The sequence below is a fragment of the Amphiura filiformis genome, unplaced genomic scaffold (assembly GCF_039555335.1).
Source record: "Amphiura filiformis unplaced genomic scaffold, Afil_fr2py scaffold_54, whole genome shotgun sequence".
In the NCBI taxonomy this organism is placed as follows: Eukaryota; Metazoa; Echinodermata; class Ophiuroidea; order Amphilepidida; family Amphiuridae; genus Amphiura; species Amphiura filiformis.
Genome location: NW_027305518.1, coordinates 326654 through 347862, shown reverse-complemented (window position 1 = coordinate 347862; position 21209 = coordinate 326654). Strand labels below are relative to the sequence as shown.

Below are 21209 nucleotides of genomic sequence, written 5' to 3'. Positions count from 1 at the left end.
CATAGTTACTCCACGCAGCATATCGAGACCAGCTTTCGATCCCGGGCTTTCGATTTTTGCCTTTCCCTCCGAAAATGTATAAATATCATATTCCATTTTGATGCAGTCTCAGCAACTATATTTAGCCATAGTGGTCTTTTTTAACCAACTGTCATGTATATACGTAACTTAACTTGAGCTCAGAAGGTACATGGGTAAGTATAATAATTTGATACATGTCACACTCACGGGAACATCGTTATTATTATATTTAAAAAAAACCGTTCAAATTTCCATATAGGCTTTAATATAATAATTATAACACTTGAAACATGAATCCTGGTATTAAAATAATAAATTGGTGTTTTAATCGGGATATACTGAATACAACAAAACAACGTTATAGAAGGCCACATGTCACAGGGGAAGTTGCCCAAAGGTGTCAAAATTCTCCAAAATGTCCGAAATTTTGCAACATTTTTTAATGTTACGTAAAGTTCCCAAAAGTGTGTGAGGTTGCTGACCTATTTGCGCTGCATTGGAAAATTTTTGACAATTTCATAGAATCCGCGCTCACTTTACGCAGCTTGCGCGGGAGTTGAAGCAATTTTGAGTAATTTTGAAAACTTTTGAGCATCTTTTCAGCAACTTTAAGCAATTTTGAGAAAATGTTAAGCAATTTTGTGAAATTTTGAATAACTTTACGCGATTTTGAGAAACTTAAAAAGCAACTTTGTGCAACTTACCGCAATTTCGAGGAAGTTTTGAGCAAGTTTGTGAAACTTTGAATAACTTTATACTATTTTGACAATTCTGGACCAATTTGGGCAACTTCCCCTGTGACATAGGGCCTATTTTAACTTTAGAACTTTTGCATCAAATCATTATTTTAGTATTTTTTTTTTTTTTTTTTTTTTTTAAAAGAAGAAAGTCATATGTTCCATGTTCAAAGAAATATTTTTGGAAAAATCCGTTGCTTAGAGTTTACCCACTTTTCGAGAAAAAACGTGATTTTGTGGAACATTATCCCATAGAAGCGCGTGTTATAGACAAATTTGTAATGAATATTTCATAAGAATGGAATGACCAATAGCGTTGCCAATCACGGACTAGTTGGGCGTTACCATGGTCATTGTTATAAACGAAAATGACATTGACCCCAAAAACTCACAAAATCGGTCAGTACACACTTTCCAATTTCCTTATTCAGAACAAAAAAAAAATTTTATTGCCAAAATGTTGATTTTATCAATTGCGGCATAAAATGGGAATTTCGTTTTTGTTTTGTTTTGTTTTTTTCTTTAACGTTCCGGAAATAGAGAATATCTTGATTGATTATCGATTATCAATTATTGATTATCGATTATCGATTATCAATCATCGATTATCGATTATTGATTGACACGACAACCCCCCTCCCAGTAGACCCTTCGTAAGGGATCGAATTGACGTGTTTAAAAATCATTCCGCATGATTTTGAATGAGAAAATTGAGATTATCTTGATTGATAATCGATAATCGATTATTGATTTTTAATTGACGGGACAACCACCACCACCCCCAACCAACCCCCCCACCCGGAATAGACCTTTCGTAAAGAGGCGACCCGACGGGTTTGCAAATCACTGCCCCCATCATTTTAATCTTTTTGAAAAGTAGACCTAATCTTGATTGATTAAGTATTGACTGAATATTGATCGATTAGGGCCTATCGATAAGCCATCAGTAAGCCCTCGAGTACCCCCCCCCCCGCCACACATACACACCCACATATACAGAGAGATAGAGAGATCACAGGTTAACAGGCTGCCTTGCTCATAACAACGTGAATGATATAATGCGTACTATGTTAACAGTCTATTTTCACGTGTTTTATAAATTGGAGATGTTTACGTTCTAATTATTTCATATAAAATAAAAGTAAGTTTATTTGAACTTTTCATAAATTCAACCTTTTAGGCCACATGTCACAGGGGAAGTTGCCCAAAGGTGTCAAAATTCTCCAAAAATGTCCGAAATTTTGCAACATTTTTTAATTGTTACGTAAAGTTCCCCAAAAGTGTGTGAGGTTGCTGACCTATTTGCGCTGCATTGGAAAATTTTTGACAATTTCATAGAATCCGCGCTCACTTTACGCAGCTTGCGCGGGAGTTGAAGCAATTTTGAGTAATTTTGAAAACTTTTGAGCATCTTTTTCAGCAACTTTAAGCAATTTTGAGAAAATGTTAAGCAATTTTGTGAAATTTTGAATAACTTTACGCGATTTTGAGAAACTTAAAAAGCAACTTTGTGCAACTTACCGCAATTTCGAGGAAGTTTTGAGCAAGTTTGTGAAACTTTGAATAACTTTATACTATTTTGACAATTCTGGACCAATTTGGGCAACTTCCCTGTGACATAGGGCCTATTTTAACTTTAGAACTTTTGCATCAAATCATTATTTTAGTATTTTTTTTTTTTTTTTTTTTTTTTTTAAAAGAAGAAAGTCATATGTTCCATGTTCAAAGAAATATTTTTGGAAAAAATCCGTTGCTTAGAGTTTACCCACTTTTCGAGAAAAACGTGATTTTGTGGAACATTATCCCATAGAAGCGCGTGTTATAGACAAATTTGTAATGAATATTTCATAAGAATGGAATGACCAATAGCGTTGCCAATCACGGACTAGTTGGGCGTTACCATGGTCATTGTTATAAACGAAAATGACATTGACCCCAAAACTCACAAAATCGGTCAGTACACACTTTCCAATTTCCTTATTCAGAACAAAAAAAAATTTTATTGCCAAAAATGTTGATTTTATCAATTGCGGCATAAAAATGGGAATTTCGGTGTTTTTTGTTTTTGTTTTTTTCTTTAACGTTCCGGAAATAGAGAATATCTTGATTGATTATCGATTATCAATTATTGATTATCGATTATCGATTATCAATCATCGATTATCGATTATTGATTGACACGACAACCCTCCCTCCCAGTAGACCCTTCGTAAGGGATCGAATTGACGTGTTTAAAAATCATTCCGCATGATTTTGAATGAGAAAAATTGAGATTATCTTGATTGATAATCGATAATCGATTATTGATTTTTAATTGACGGGACAACCACCACCACCCCCAACCAACCCCCCACCCGGAATAGACCTTTCGTAAAGAGGCGACCCGACGGGTTTGCAAATCACTGCCCCCATCATTTTAATCTTTTTGAAAAGTAGACCTAATCTTGATTGATTAAGTATTGACTGAATATTGATCGATTAGGGCCTATCGATAAGCCATCAGTAAGCCCTCGAGTACCCCCCCCGCCACACATACACACCCACATATACAGAGAGATAGAGAGATCACAGGTTAACAGGCTGCCTTGCTCATAACAACGTGAATGATATAATGCGTACTATGTTAACAGTCTATTTTCACGTGTTTTATAAATTGGAGATGTTTACGTTCTAATTATTTCATATAAAATAAAAGTAAGTTTATTTGAACTTTTCATAAATTCAACCTTTTAGGCCACATGTCACAGGGGAAGTTACCCAAAGGTGTCAAAATTCTCCAAAAATGTCCGAAATTTTGCAACATTTTTTAATGTTACGTAAAGTTCCCCAAAAGTGTGTGAGGTTGCTGACCTATTTGCGCTGCATTGGAAAATTTTTGACAATTTCATAGAATCCGCGCTCACTTTACGCAGCTTGCGCGGGAGTTGAAGCAATTTTGAGTAATTTTGAAAACTTTTGAGCATCTTTTCAGCAACTTTAAGCAATTTTGAGAAAATGTTAAGCAATTTTGTGAAATTTTGAATAACTTTACTTAAAAAGTAACTTTGTGCAACTTACCGCAATTTCGAGGAAGTTTTGAGCAAGTTTGTGAAACTTTGAATAACTTTATACTATTTTGACAATTCTGGACCAATTTGGGCAACTTCCCCTGTGACATAGGGCCTTATAGAGTCCATAAAATGTGTTTTATATCGCGAAAATAATTTGATATCAGAAGGACATTCTTAGTATTCAGAATGCAATTCGATATGTTTGATGTTTGATGTGCTCTCATCAGTCTCATGTCCCATAAAAATACTGTCCAAACGTTTATACCCCACCCTTAAAATGAATAATTTATTTCCGGGTATAATTCTCGCTCAGCTCAGTCAAGAGTTGAACCCTTTACGTGCGCGTGACTCATTTGGGAAATACCCGTGTAGCTCAAAATACCCAAGCTAATGTTGCCATATTGGGTTAGCATATCCATGATGTAAACGTCACATAAATCCATCACAACATGCAACGCTTCATTATCCACGTTCACGTTCAAATGTTTTAGGAAATAGTTTCAACATACATGTATTTTATTCTGTGATTATGTCATTGTCGTCAACGCACATTAAAATAAATGATCTGCTTATACGTTCCTTTCTGGTCGCTGAATATACAGTAAGCCAAATAATTAAGGTACCAGTTGTGTTCACCCCTGTATATCCTAAATAAAGAAAAATATGTCAAAATTAAAACAAGCAGCCAATCCTTGTACTCTTTAGCTCTGATTTAAGATCTTACTTATTGAAATTGGTTGAGAATTAAAGAAACAGTGATCTAAAACCTAATGATGAAAGTTAAAAATTAAAAGTTGCACTTTTGTGTTCTAATCAATGAATGCACGACGCTATTTTTAACGTGCTAATCAATGGAAGCAAGGCGCTAGTTCTCTTGTTCACGAACTCTTTGTGTACAAATCAATAGGACATGCAATCGAGCAAACTGCAACTTTTAAATTGGTATCTTCCTTGGGGTTTTGGATAGTCGTGTCTTTATTTCTTGCACAATTTCAACGAACGAGGTCTTAAATTCGAGCTAAAAGATGCAGCTATTGGCTGCTGGTTCCAATTATGACATATCTGTCTTTGTTTAGGATATACAGGGGATGAACATAACTGGTACCTTAATTATTTGGCTGTATATTGTATAAAATGATAATAAAATTATCATGATTGCGTGAGATCTGTAACATGTAATAATGGTTCATGCGTGTCTGTTTACATTTGGCAAGAAAATTTGGCCAATCAAATTCCAAAACTCTAGAGGGTGTCCTAGTTTGGTTATTTAAAAGCTTCAAGGTCAAGCCAGTTCTCAGGCCAGTTAAAAAAGTGTCAGGCCAGGCACTAAATTGCAATATATAACCATAGGTTTGGCCATTTACATTGAAGAATGGCTCAAATATGCTTCTAGCTCGTGTGTAATTTTATTTGAGGATAGCCATAGGCGTAGCCTCGGTTAGAGGCGTTAGGGCGCCTGGGATAGTGTTTTTTTGTTGTTGTGTTTTTTGTTTTTGTTTTTTTGCTTCTCAATTTATTTTCATTCTGATCTCTTGTCCACCTACTGCTGCTGTTAGTATATCAGATCGCTAGTGGCCCTGTCGGTCATGGTTTAAGAAAAACAGGGATAAACCAGAGAAAATTGCTGATCCCAATTTTCATTTAGTAACTGCTCTCAACAACTACAATGTTCAATAAGCTCAATCTATTATAAGCTCCCTTTAGTGATCTTTTTCCCTACCAAAGAAAAGAAAAAAAGAAAGAAAAAAAACCCACTATCCCAGGCGCCCTAACGCCTCGAACCGAGGCTACCATAGGCGGCAGAAGCGTTAGTTATGAAATTCTTGTCACCATAAAAATAGACCCAAACGTTTGATATTAATCAATGCATTGGAGCTGCACAGTGGATTAATGAATTTACTTCCCCGGACAGCCAGCCAAACAAAAAAAAGAAAGAAAGAAAGAAACAACCAGGCAACCATTTGGATAATAACATAAGCCCCATGCGGGGACCAAAAGCAAAAAAATATGATGTGTGCAATCTTGTACGTGTATTGCGAAATCTACATATCGAGTTCAAAAGATTACTTTTACTATATGCTGTGAATGTTAAATTTCTGACCTTGTGTTATTTGGTTATGTAATTCATACATCATCTTCCATAATTCCTGACAAATATTATCCTGTGAAACTCCCTTATCTATATGTAATTTATACTACCCAGTAACCCGATTGAATTCAATTCACAAGGTGTCTCAAACACATACTAGTAGTAGGCCCGCTAACGATATGTTTTTCGTACATCAAATTTGAAACACATGGGGCACAGTGTCATCGCCCCGATATCTGCATGGCAGTAATCGCCATGGTAGGTTGAATCCACCGCCACGCATGGCCATTTTGTATCGACCTGTTTAATAGTTTTGAGTCGCATAATGGGCCGAAGGACATCTGACTAAGGCTACTGACAATGGCCCCGATTAGGCCGGTGACTGACCTCGCTGTGTGTGAGTCGAGCATGGTACGCCATAGCTAGGTCATATGCTTTTAGACTACCTCCACGATTGGCCTATACACTGCGCTATATAATTCGGCACATATAAATCAGAATTATTGTCAGTTTTTGACTCAAGACGCAAGCTTCTTTCTCAAGACGCAAGCTAACGACTATCATATCTGTTCAAAATATATATTCAAGTGCAAGGAACCATATCTGGTTTCTTTATACGAAATCATTTACGGGAGATATTCATCATTTTCTACCCCGGTATCCAAAGATTTTCGTCTCATATCAAACTCGTGCATAGCACATTGACGTGTATCGATCCCGGGTATTGATTTTAGTATCTCTGCTGACAAAGTAATTATTAGCCAGGCGATGTCGGTGTGTGGGGTAAAATTAGTTGAATCTTCAGAAGATATATTTAATTTTTTCGGTAAACTTTATTCCGTGTTATAACACATCTCTGTTGGCTCCGCCGGCACAAAAATCAAATTTTAAATGTCAACTATCCAAAATTTATTGCTAAAAAAGCAACAAAACAATTTGCAATATCTTGTTTGAAAGTGGAACAAAAGCTCTGTGAAAATGCTGTGACTGTTTGTTGTGATCAGATTCTTTAACTCTGCATTTCATATATTCCTTGTTACAGAAATTTATCAGTGGAGGAGCGAAAAAAGAGAGAATGTACAACCCCAAGAGCCTGCATTACTTCAAACTCCTTGCCATTCTGCAGGACGTTGTCATTGAAGAACTTCGCGGTGTGTTCCAAAGAGAATGGAATACACTTTATCCCAATACTCCATGGATGGGCAATCAGTCAAGTTTGCAAGATTTCGTCTGTAAAGAAAAGTCTAATGGGAACTGGAAATCGTTTAAGTCTAGGATTCCCAATTCCGGTGATTGTCAAAAATGGGACCTTACCAATCTCTTTCAGGTTCTCCTCTATTCCAAGTTGCTTTTGTTGAATTTCGTGGCATTAATGCATCTAGCGATTCCATCAAAGATGACATGTATCAGAGAGTGACGTCTGCTTTAGGAGTGAACTATAACAATAAACTTCACAAAGATTTCAAACATGTACTAACTCGACGCACTCGATATAAAACACTTTTAATACTGGACAACGTTGAAGATACCTTAGTAAAACCAATTAAAGAGCACTTCGATACACTAGTTGAAGACATTATTAGCACAAATATGATTAAGGTATTGACAACATCAAGGAAAAGATTTGACATCATTGGTATGTCAATGTACGAAACTAGACTTGAATCCCTTGATGAGCAGAGCTCAATGGCAGTCATGAAACAGTTGTATCCAGAGGTACCGGATGACCTAGCGATGCGAATCGGTACACTTTCAGGTGGAGTGCCACTTCTTCTGGAGTTATTTGGAAGTCAACTGAAAAGTGGATTGCGCGAAGCAGAAGAGTTGGTCTCAAGACTTGAGGAGTTGAACGTTTTTGTTGTAGCCGAAGAAACTGAAGACATGACAAATTCAACTAATTTGTATGAATTACTAAAAATTTTCTTTTATAAATTAGATTTCCAACACCAAGGTGCATTTATTGCTTTGTTAGCCGTACCAGTGTCATTTACTCAAGAGACGGCTAATTTCATACTACATATGAATGCCACCCTAAGAGCAAATATATCTCCACTGGTGAATACTTGTTTTTTGAAACGTTACATATCTATTACGGGAACAACTATATTCGAAATGCATCCCATTTTACGTTCATTTGGTTTGCAGGTAGCGAAAGGAGAATTGTGGTGGACGCTCATAGTGTTGGGAAGTTTGCAGCTCTTTAAATTTAGGTTAAAGCACAGTTCTATCCTAACACAGTCTTACTTTTCAGAAGCAGCCACATTACTCCAAGAAATCAGCTCGAACAAAGTGCTAAATTCTTCGTCAGTCGACAACATTATGAGGCGATACGAATCTGTTTATAAACAAGGCTTCAGTGTTCTTGGTGATAATGACGAGCGTGATGTTTCAAATTATCAGACAATAGGTCAATTGTATTCATTAGTGAAGGAGCATGATAAGGCTATTGATATTACCAATAAAGTTCTACAGATTTGTGAATCGAAGTATGGTGAACACGAAAAAACTGCAGAAGTACTACACACGCTGGCGGACTTGCACCAATCAAAGGGCCACAAAGGGCTAGAAGTTGCTACTGAATATTTCAACCGTTCATATCAAATATACAGATCAAAATTGGGCCCTGAAATGTCAACTGGGTCAGCCGCCAATTCACTGGGAGTTAACTTACATAAACGCGGATTGTACAAAGAAAATATCGAGTTTTTATCAGAAGGTATGACATGCAGAGTGAATATACACGAAAGTTAATTCATAGCGACTCAATTGTGGATAATCCTGGGAATCTCCAGGCTACAATAGTAAAGAACTTAAAGGAATCAATAGAGTCGTTCAGTAAATCACTTGCAGAACCGATACCAGAAATCCACTTAAAATCTGTGAAAGGGCAAAAAAGCACAAATAAGACTCTTCAGATTGATCCGCATACTCAATTGTACTTAGGATTGGCATATTGTCATACAAACGATTTAAATGCATCCATAGAATCATTCAACAAATCACTTGAAGATCAAATGTTGAAACTCGATTTAGAACCCGAGAAAGGGCAAAACATGACAACAAACAGAACTCTTCTGGTTGGACTAACAGCCCATCTATTGGGAGTTTTGTTATCAGAAGTATCAAATTATCAAGAGAGTCTAAGGGCTTTTAGCATTGCTAAAAGATACATGATCGGTGCCAGGAATAACGCAGAACAAAGTGACATTCCGTGTATCGATGAGAAACTAAACCAGTTGCTGATTTTCGTCGGTTTTATCCAGTGGAAAATGTCAGACATATATAACGCTACTGTAAGTTTCGGCGAGGCGATAGAAACACAGCAAATACTATCCCCTTTGGAAGACTTGGAACCACAGTCAGCATTTTCATGTAAGCGTAATAATAATTGTGATACTGTAACGAAGCATATGCAAACGGCATATCTTACAGATGGAAATGGATTGTTGTTTTACTACCTAGATAATTACAAAGAAAGTGAATACTTTCTGAACAAAAGTGCTACACTAAGAGGGCATCTCTTTGGAGACCATGCGATGACCATATATTCTTATTATCTACTTGCAAGTATACTCCACGAACAAGAAAAATATACTGAAGCATTGCAGGTCTTAAAGCACGCATTGCAAATGATCGTTAACAGGAACGTGACACTCAAATTAGACAGTTCAGATTTTCAGGATGTCCATTTTACCACAACATGGGGTAATGTATCTTTGTTCTCGGAGAGGTCATCACAGCACATGAATGCTGACATACATGATTTAATTGGTGTTATACTACTGAAAGAAAACAAAACTCTTGAAAGTGTGCGCCATCTAAGTATTGCGTCTAAACTCTATCAAAGATTAGGCGATAATATCGAAAGCGTATTGACACTAGAAGCAATAGCAGAGGCGAAATTGCAGCTAGGTAATTTGGACTACGCATTAAAATGTTTAAAGAAAGCTCTTTCAATAAGATTAAAATTAAAAAAAGGAATCTTTTTTAAACTCGAAAAGATACTACCAACACAATTACCATCATGGTTCATGGACTTCACCAAGCTAGATGAAATGCAGATTCAAGATATTGAAGAAAATCGAATACATACAGCATACACTGCATATCAAATCGGGGACATTTTGTGTTGCAGACAAAATTCCTCACAGAAAAGTATAACATATTTTTCACTAGCGCTTCGTATATACAGGAAAGCCACAAAACATGTAATGACAAGTGGTACATTATTCAATTTGAGTGCATTTCACCTTCGGTTAACCAATATGGATCTTAAATTGTCGCCCTTACAACGGTCCTTATATAAGATGCGGTATTACTTGGATGACATGTGTACTCCGATAGAACAAACGGTTCCCGAAGAAATGAACCAAGGTCTATTTCGTGAATACAATAATACAATTACCATAGCACAATTGAGAGGCGAAGTGTTATTTCTACAAGGAAATATGGAAGAAAGTTTAGACATGTTTAAGACCCAATTACGGTACCAGCGGATACTTCTTCGAGATCATTTAGAAACGAGTAGAACCTTGATAAGTATCGGCAATGTCAACCTTCATTTGGGTAACATCCAAGAGGCACATAAGTATTATACAGAAGCATTGGCTGTACGCCAACGTGTCTTGCCTCGGTTAAACCGCGGTTAAACCATGGCAGTAAGCATGGTAAGAGAATAAAGATAATCCGGCTTTCCCCCCAAATACCTCCTAGGTATCGTGAAGAATATGCACTTACGGCAGAAATAGCACACACAGCGGGGATTATCGCTACTTTTACGATGGGTGATTTGAATAAAGGTATACAACAAATACAAACAGCCGTAGATATTTTTCGACGTCCTCCGCTTAATACCTGCTGCAGATTAAATGTTTTTTTGTTCACACTCTACCAATCGTATCTACAGGCAAACGATATAGAACACGCTAATTTAACTTGGGAAGAAATTTTGCTCATACAAAATAATGCAGTGCAATATTCAATTTTTACTAGCTCGGCTGGGGTGTGCATTTTGACACTCATAGTATTGGTGATTTTGTATAATTGCAGGCGCGAACACAGGAGGGCGTCTTGTGCGGCCTCCCTCAAAATAAAAGGAAAGGAAAAGAATGAGAGAAAAAAGAGAGGAAAGGGAAAAAGAAGCGGAAAGGAAAGAGAAAAGAGAGTAAAGAAGAAGAGAAAATGGAGAAAAAATTAACACAATCGAGCCCATGCCTATATAAAAACCGCAGAGCTGGGTCGATCATGATTTGTGAGTGATGTAGGCATGTGATTATTTTAAGCAGTGCTTGAAATAATGCGAGACCCCGTCAGTCCAGCCAAAAGGATACGCTACCTTGAGCTGCGGGCCCGTGGCAAAATACTCATTTGTGATGTACCCTGAGTAATTTAATTTGATTACTGCTATTACAAGCTATTTCATGAAAGATGGGAATCCCGTCTCATGTAATCACAACAAAATCATGTCAGATCTATTTTTGGATTTGTAAATTCCCAGATTCTAGAATGTTCATTGTATTGCATAATATGGAATAAAACCTGTGGCTAAAATAAGGTGAAGGTGACAGAATGATCATCTATTAGCATGATTAGAATTGAAATTTTACAGTTGGTACATGTATAAAAGACAGATTTTATCAAGAAAGTTGTTGTAGGATTTCTAATATGTTGGTAATCTATATGCCTTCAACATGTTCAAAGAACGGTACATTTTGCAAAGCCAATAATGTGCTATTAATACAGCAATAATCCAGGGGATTATGAGTACACGAAATTGGTCATGCTCCCAAAGGAAATAATATTCCTCACGAAGTCTGGTTTATGAAACGACACTTCTGTCAGTATATAATGTGGAACTGTGCAGAAAAAAGTATGTTTCCTGAAGTAAGTGAGTGAATTGTGAAAGCAGCACCGTTTTGGAAATTATCATCTTTGCAAGGATTTTGTACGCAAATGATATATACGCTTATCAACAGTGGTCTTCGCTGGACAAGTTTGAATTAGGATATACATCAGTCGTCCGGAACATCGAATGCAACATAACTTTGTAAGCAACAATAAGAAGAAGACTGCTGGATAAGTAACCCTTATATAACTATCATTGTCACAGTGATTCAGAGATTGTAATTCGTTTGCTCTTATGTTTATGTGCAAGATCATTATCCAATCATCCTATACCTTTCATTAAAGATTCTTCTGATTTTGTTAACTCAAACAAACAGTGTGTTTTGATGTGCATTGTGAAGTGAATTTGGGTAAAAGGTGGTCATGGAGTTTTTGGCCTGGGTCGTTGAGTTCTTGGATTCCGGCCGGGTACCCATGCTCGATCCGAACAAAAGTGAGACTAGCGCTAGTCTTGGGACTCCCACCCACTAGGCTATCGAGAGTCATTTTTTGGATTTGATACCAGATATTCATATTCCAAAAGTCTCTGCTAGTCCCCCTAGGGATATCAAATCTGTAACCACACTTCCGCTACAGGTATCATCAGCATCAAACAAAGTTCCGCTATAATTAAAGACAGAGATAAAAAGAATTTATCGCGTCTGATGTCACTGTCAATTACGATCTTTGATTGGTTTAAACAGGTTAATAGCGCGTAAGACCGATCTATCTGGTGCTGATCGGAGAAAAGGAACAGCAGCAAATGGCGAAAAATACGTACTTTTACAAGGCAAAAAGCAGCTTTTCTAGGCATTATTGACATGGTGCCTTCGCCAAAGAAAGTTTCCTACTATAAAGACGTAACTTTTGAGATGATCTGCATGTTTGAAAGTGCATAATTAACAATAAGGCGCCCGGTTATGTGCTCGAATTTGATTGACAGATGACGTCAGACGCGATAAATTCTTTTTATCTCTGTCTTTAATTATAGGGATATCTCTAGCGTGTCACTCTTTCGTGGCAGCAACATACTGATGGTGGTATTGCCCTAACAACCTTAGGAAAGGTATTCTTCTGTAAGTACAGGGCGCTATGGGTTTGGGATTTTATATTCTTACATTAGTCGAACCAATGTTTTTTGGCAACCTTAAACCTGAAATGATAAAAATTTGATTGGTTCCATTTTTTTTCAATTCCCCCTGTAGTTCCCACGAGGGATCGAAGACTTAAAATTAATCCTAACATGTTGTAATGTATCTCAAATTGTTTCTCTCTTCACACGGAATAAAAAAAGTCAATTGTCATATTTTTCTGTGGTGCTTAGTTCAGGAGTTATAAGGTCGAACAGGTCAAATGTCCAAAATTTCATACACAGGGGTATTAAAAAAATGGTCATGTTTCATCGAAACTGGTCTCAAATTACTCACCATAACATACGAAATCAAAAACATATACTTAATTCACAATTTAAGTGCATTTTTGTAATGTCATGTTCCTTTTCAGAGTTCATGCAGCCAAAGACCAATAGAAATACGTACAAGCATAACATTTGACACATGACTTCATCCGATTCTGAGGTTATACATTTCTCAAAATAAATCATTTTAAGTTATTTTCATATTTGGTTTGCCCAGAGGGGTAATTTACGATAAATTTCGATTGAATCAGTGAAATATGAAAATGTGGCTTCTGTATTGGACATTTGACCTTATTTACTATATAACTCCTGAACTAAGCACCCTAGTGCAATATAACAATTGACTTTTTTTTTTAATTCCTCGCAATGAGAGGAACAACATGAGCATAGGGGGCACAGAAAGAAATGGATAACAAATTCTAGTTTTATGAGATGTAAGAATGCCAAAAACATTGGTTCCACCAGAGAGGATGAGAAAGACTTCTCTGGTTCCACTAACTCAAAAATCACCTCATAGCGACATGCACTATAATCCAACCTTTGGAGTTGAACTAATTGTATATCTGGGTCTATATTAGCCAAATTGGTAATACAAGGGATTGACTTTTTGCAACTTTATGCAAAAACAAGTCTCTTTAAGCATGTTAAGGGGTAGTTTTCATAGAAATATAGTCTAGTAAAACTAGTCCCATTATCATGGTTATGGGTATATTTTATATAAATCTGGTCCCACTAGCTGTATATATTTTTATTTAAAACTAGTCCCGGTAGGGGTTACCTCTAGGAACCTTGGATCTAGCATGTTACCCAGAAAATATTTGATATTTGATATACCCCGGTACACACCGACATCGCTTGGCTAATAATTACTTGGTACACCAGAGATACTAAAATCAATACCCGGGATCGATACACGTGAATGTGCTATGCACGATTTTGATATTCAGACGAAAATCTTTGGATACCGGGGTAGAAAATGATGAATATCTCCCGTAAATGATTTCGTGTAAACGGTTCCTTGCACTTGAATATATGTGTTGAACAGATATGATAGTCGTTAGCTTGCGTCTTGAGAAAGAAGCTTGCGTCTTGAACTCAAAAACTGACAATAATTCTGATTTTAAATTTGCCGAATTATATAGCGCAGTGTATAGGCCAATCGTGAGTAGTCTAAAAGCATATGACCTATGGCGTACTATGCTCGACTCACACACAGCGAGGTCAGTCACCGGGCAATTGTCAGTAGCCTTAGTCAGATGTCCTTCGGCCCATTATGCGTCTCAAAACTATTAAACAGGTTGGAACAAAATGACCATGCGTGGCGGTGGATTCAACCTACCATGGCTATTTCTGCCATGAAGATATCGGGGCGATGACACTGTGCGGTATATGGGCTGCAAGTTAGCGATGTATACAATAACGATGTCTTGTTTATCATTATATTTAACATCTATAAACCATGGTAAATCAGAAATCATCCCAAACGATGATTTCTGCATTTTTGATTGCATTTTTGTAAAGCGAATGTGTGTGCTAAAAATACACCGCAAGTGATAGGACCAAAAATGATAGGGGTATTATAATAATGTCACATTTTGATGAATAAACGATTGCAAGAAAGGGTTTTCTTTTAATCGTTTATAAAAATTATCAATAAGACAACAAAGCCATGTTTATATATTTACATGTTTATCAAAAGGGCACCCTAACACCAAACACATTATTTTATCTTATTTTTTACGACAAGAATCGCATTAAAACACAAAAATAACTTTTTCTACCTCGATTCATGCCATTATCAATATTTTTAAAGATTTTTTGTGGAGTAACACACGTGTTGTGTATTTTAAAATGTCTATTTACATAAACTGATATTGTAAGCGATTTCAGTTCACGTGCAATACCATCCTACAAGTCTTGTTAAAGTTGTGATATTTTTTCTAGAGAAAGTACGTTTTTTTCTCAGAGAAACAACGTTTGTTTTTTATTCTGATTAAACAGAGACAGAGTTTGTCTCAGATAAACAAAGCTTTTCTCAGATAAAGTCCGTGAGTTTTGGCGCAATTTTAGATCTGGTAAGCCATTCACGTCACACACAATTTATACTCGCGGGTGGCGTACCCTAATGTAAAATCCTAAGTTTTTTCTCAGATAATGTTTCTGATTCCGATTTTTCTAAGAAACAGTGTTTTTTTCACATAGGCAGAGTTGATCCGATAAACAGAGTTTTCCGGAGGCTGATAAACAGCAACACCCAACCATAAAGTATATCTGAACACTCTCTAAATTAAAAATAAATATGAGCGCTATAGCTGCACAATAGCAGAAATATGAATTTTGACCTGGGTACTGAGCCATAGGGGAGGGGCGTGTAATCCAATGTTTTCAATGCGGGTCTTTTAAATGTTTGTGGCCAGATTTATTATTGTGTTTTATACCTTACACTGAGGTCCATACCAAAATAATCTGATTCCCAAGTTTGGAGTTAAACTTGCACTAGCGGTTTCGATATTAGAAATAAAACGTGTTTCACAACGGCCCATATAACGGTATGTGTGGTATACCACAATCTGTCGATCGGGTCACATATCTTTAAAGAACTGTGCATACAGGGTGTATCAAAATGATTGGTACCCATCCGTTTTGTTGTTATCTAATGAAACGCCTGGATGTTAAACTGCATTTTGATAGGGTATTCTTGTCTATACTCACTGGACATTGATCTGTACCAATCATTTTTGATACATCCTGCCCTACATGATGCAGTCATGTCTACAGTAGAATTCATCTCGACCTTTGCAGGACTTAACCCCATTAAAAGCTATTAAACCAAGATAACACTCATTGAAACAGCTCAACTGATTAAATCGGATCTTCTCTGGTTGTGCACAAGTGACTGTTTTCATGTGCGATATCGCAATAAAGCTGGTATTCATAGCTTCAGTTGGGTAACCGATTATAAAGGAAACGAAAGGAAACAATGTATGTGTGGCTTTGTTCACGAAATCAGACAATGGCGTGCTTTTTGTAAACCAGCATTCTTGAAAATGAGCAACATAATGATTTTTGACTTAACACGGTTTGGAAATAATTTCTTCATATTTTTGGTGTTATCTGTCGTTTACATGTCCTTCCTAAAAAACAAAAGTACGACCCTCTCCAAACACCTAAATTAGCTAAAAATTTAGGACATGTTACAAAACTATATTGTCTAGAATTTTAGAAGAGTACTTTTAATATTGGCCGGTTATTTTTCACACAGCGACGTTAACTAGGCAATGTACTATTACCTATAACATTAACTAAAACTTCAAAGTACGAATATTTCCAAACATCTAAATTAGCTAAAATTTAGGACATGTTAAAAACTATATTTTCTAGAACTTTAGAAGAGTACTTTTAATATTGGCCGGTTATTTTTCACACAGCGACGTTAACTAGTCATATCCCCATACTGTTAACGTAGGGCTATTTGTAGAGGTCACTCGTCAATGGGAAAGAGCACTGTGTATTGTGTATAGGAAAACGGACAGTAACTGCAGTATGAAACATGAACAGTAAATGGAGTAAATGCTAGGGTACTCTAAAGGATAACCCGAGTAATCATGATTAATATACTTGTATACCTTTACTTTTGTATTACTTTCTATATACATAGAACTTTGTTTTACGTAATTATCCTTACCAACAACATAGCAAGGTGACGCCACTTGCACACATGCATGGCATTAACTAATGTCTTTTGGGTGTTCACATATTTTGGGTCAAAGGTCATTAAGGGGTCACTTCCGGCCCAAGACGAAATACCTTCAAAATGCCTTTTCTACCACAAACAACTTAGCAGGGTGATTCCACTTGCACGCATGATTTGGCATTAGCCAATGTCTCTAGGATGTTCACAGATTTGGGGTCAAAGGTCATTGAGGGGTCATTTCCGGCCCAAGACGAAATATATTTAAAATGCTACTTTTGCCACAAACAACATAGCAGGGTGACACCACTTGCACACATGCGTTGACATTAGCCAGTGTCTATAGGGTATTTACAGATTTGGGGTAAAAGGTTCACTTTCGGTTAGAGACGAAAATCACTTAATAAATACAAAATGCCTCTTCTGCAGCAAGTAACATAGCAGAGTGATGCTACTTGCACACATGCATTGACATTAGCCAGTGTCTTATGGGTTGGTTACACATTTGTGTATCTATCTCTAAGGTCAAAGGTCAAAACAGCTGTCTTTGTGGTCACAAGACCATTACACTTCTAGTTTAATTTTGTTTCATGTTTTGTAATATTGTTATTGCTATGTTAACTTAAATTAGGCCTATCTAATATGTGAAATGTTTATATTATGTTTATATTTTGAATCAGAGTCTCATGGGAGACCCGTATTGTATTACTGAACTGAGTAACCCTGAATAAATAAAGATTTACTACAACTACTGTTCGATTTTAATATCTGCTGAGTCTATATGTATAAACACATTGTATAATGTGTATCATTAAAGGAATGTATAAAGGGCGGGAACCTAGTTTGGATTCCAGAGGGAGTGTGCATGTAAGAGACACAGCCACTTTCATGCGGGAAATATAAACACACTCGCAATAGTCGTGCTCTTTTTATGAGATATTTATACGGCACCAAAGACTACAGCTGTTCAGAAATCAGCCAGGAACCCTGTTTCCAGACAAAAATGTCAATGTTGTCACAATGGATTCAAAGTAATAATATCGACAAGACCCACATAGAGGAAAACGACATCTATCCTGAGTCAATCTGCATTCTGTTGCCTGCAAAAGCCGACGATCATAAATTTTAAAAGGAACATGTCTGGATATCAGCGTAAATTTCATGGTAAGCTTAAAACGCATTGAAAACGCCAAATTGCAGTCACAAAATATATAATATGTAATGCGATCAAGCAAAATCAGTCGAAACTCGGAAAAATTAAATATTCAGTTTTTATAGGATAGTAAAAAGCATTTACAAAGCTGGTTTTGCAGAAAATTCCATTGAAATTGAACAACCAGTTCCAAAGATAAAAGCAATTAAAAAAACTACATGAAACAAAAGTGTTGATGCCATTTACCAAAATCAAAGTTTGTTTTAGTGTTGTGCGCCCTTATCTCATTCATTTCCAGGGCTCTTTGCACATATCTCATTCAGGGCTCCTTGCAGTTCACATGTAGCCACTGGAGGCTGACATCTTGTTTTTTGAAGTATTGTTGTGTTAGAAGCTCTCGGTAAAGACACAATTAATCTTTACCTGAACCATCATAACTATTATTTGTGACAAGAACTAGAAGAAGATTAGCAAGTGAAGATAATAAACATCATCAAGATACGTTTCAGCTAAAGTGTATCCTTGGATTTGTGATGATTTGTGTCTCTTTTTGTTGTTGGTTCCGAGTCATCGAAGATTGTATTATTTAGTACCAAGCTTCTGCTAACCAGGGGAGCAATCCAAGTTTGCCCCTACAAAAAGGAAATAGTTCCTTTGGATGGCTATATCTCAAAATCAATATTTCCGAGTTCCTACTGATTTTCCTCGATCGCATCACATATTAGGGGTGGCGCAGTGTCAACACCCTATATTATAAATATTTTTCCATACAGCTCCATACTCCGTTGGTGAGCGACAGGCGATTGGTATTTCACCGAACGCAAGAAAAGGATTCCTATCTGATTGGCTAGAAATCGATCGCTAGATCGCTCAGTGGTAAAGTACAAACTCAAAATGTATTCAATTCTATTGAAATCAATATTCTATTATTGACATAGATAAAGAAAGTTTACATATGCATTGTGTTATAGACGTGTGATTGAATATTCTATACAAGCACCTGGATCTTCGGTGAATGGGCTAAACGTGTTCCTTTATAAGAGCTTTTATATAATTGTAATTCTCAAAATTAAGTATATCACAATTTTGATTTACGATTCAAAATCTTTACGCATAAAATGCAGTAAAATATATCCACAGCAAACAGCCATGGCCGCTAATTAGTGTATTGCATTTCAAGTTAGTGTATTGGAAACAAAACCTGGGTTTTACCTGAAAACAAATCGAATTTTCTTGTAATAACAACATCATATGGGGTACTAGAGCATGCGCAAATCGTAATAATGTGTAGAATAGAAACACTGCGGTATTTCATTATGATAGTCATATGGTGTAAATGGTATGCTTAGCCTGAGTCGCTCGGCCTATCTCGAACAAAATCGCCACGCGTAGCTGTTGAAAAACGAGAGGATTCGCCGTACTATCACGGCAATTTTTAACACGAAGATATAGGGATGATGACGCTGTGGGTGGTGCAATAATTATGTGTACCCCCGGGGTGGTGAATTATAGGGGGGCAGAGATTTTGGCAGGCCAAAAGGGGGTGCAAGCATTTTTGGCAGGTCGAAAGGGGGTCAAGTAATTTTTGGCAGGTCGAAGGGGGCAAGCGATTTTTGGCACAGATATTTTGGGCACCGTTTCTATATTACGCCCTAAAAGGTGAAGGAAAACGTTAGGAACATGTTCAAATATGCAAAATTTCCTGCTCGCTGCGCTCGCACTGTGTGATAAGACAATTTAAGGTTAAAAATTCAGGTTGGCCAAAATATTGCATGTGTAAGGGGGGGATTTTGGCACATCAAAAGGGGGCAAAAAGGTTTTTTGGCCTGTCAAAAAGGGGGGGGGGCAAGCAATTTTGGCAGACCATTTTGAGAATTTCACCACCCCGGGAATACACATAATTATTGCACCACCCCTTAGTAAATCACCAAAGCGAATGGTAACGTAGGTATGTGGAACAGAATTTGTCTTTGGCATGTCGCTTTTTGAAATATCAGCAAAAATATCAAATTTTGGATCAAATTTAAATCAAACATAAACCTTCCAAAATAAATATATATTCGCACTCGGCGGCCCAGACACTACGTACCGCTGTGATTTGGGGTAACTCGTCGCTTCCCCTCTCTAGTTACCTGTACTTTAAGTTTGCCCATACCCAACGCCTTAATTTAATTTAAATTTAATTTATAATGCTTCAGCTACATTTCCTCTATGTAAATATTTAATATAAATTTGTTTTAATATATGATTTTGGAAATTGTGTTTGTGATATGCTATCTAAGGCCGAGTAAAAAAAACCAACATGTTTCTCGTCCGCGCCCTCCTCCCTTTTTGAAGATTTTTCAAATTTCTTTTTATTTTGTAAACTTTCAGTTATAACTTGTTGAAAAAGATGTTTCAGAAGTTGAAACTTATTTTACAGCTTTGTAAATGAATAATACATCATTTCAGAAGAGTTTTGTGATGACTAGAGGGACCTACCTATCAAAACAATAGAATAAAAAGGGCCTCCTCCTTTTTCTCAGATATCAATCTGTATGTCGAATACCCAAAATATAGTGCTAAATACAGGTATTTAGCGTCGTTTTCCAATAAAAAATAGAAAAATAAAAGCCCTCATCCTCCTAATTTTCAAAAACCCGGACGAGAAACATATTTTTATTTTTACTTTGCCTAATCATATAATTTTGTATAATGCTTCAGATATATTTCATATATGTACATATTTAATACAAATTTGTTTGTGTTATTTATAATTATAATTATAAGATTTTGAAAATTATGATTATCATAAATGCGCAAATCAAGTGAATAAACTGAATGAATGAATGAATCGAACTCGTGTCTGCTGTTTTGCAAATAAGGAATATTTTCCTAAGGGGCTGTGCAATAATTATGAGCCGGGGGGGGGTAACATTTCTGAACGGACAATTTGCGTATTAAAGCGTTTCCGTATTATTTTCCTAAGTCTTTTTAGAGCGTTTTATTTAAAAGGCGCCCCATGAATGTGTGCCAAAAATCGCACCCCTCTCGGCTGGCCAAAATTGCTTGCCCCCCCCCTTTCGGCTGGCCAAAATTTCTTGCCCTCCATTTTTAACCTCACCCAGGGCTCATAATTATTGCACAGCCCCACAGCGCCGTGACCTCGGTTGGCCAACTAATATTTTT

The 21209-nt window shown here is 36.7% G+C and overlaps 1 protein-coding gene across 1 annotated transcript; it reads left to right on the top strand.

Annotated features, from left to right (window-relative positions):
• On the top strand, positions 1-8894 carry LOC140144423 (uncharacterized). Its single transcript, XM_072166233.1, has 2 exons — positions 1-194; positions 6940-8894. The coding sequence occupies exon 2, from the start codon at positions 7200-7202 to the stop codon at positions 8646-8648; it is 1449 nt and encodes a 482-aa protein (XP_072022334.1). The 5' UTR covers positions 1-194; positions 6940-7199; the 3' UTR covers positions 8649-8894.
• The last annotated feature ends 12315 nt before the right edge of the window (positions 8895-21209 follow it).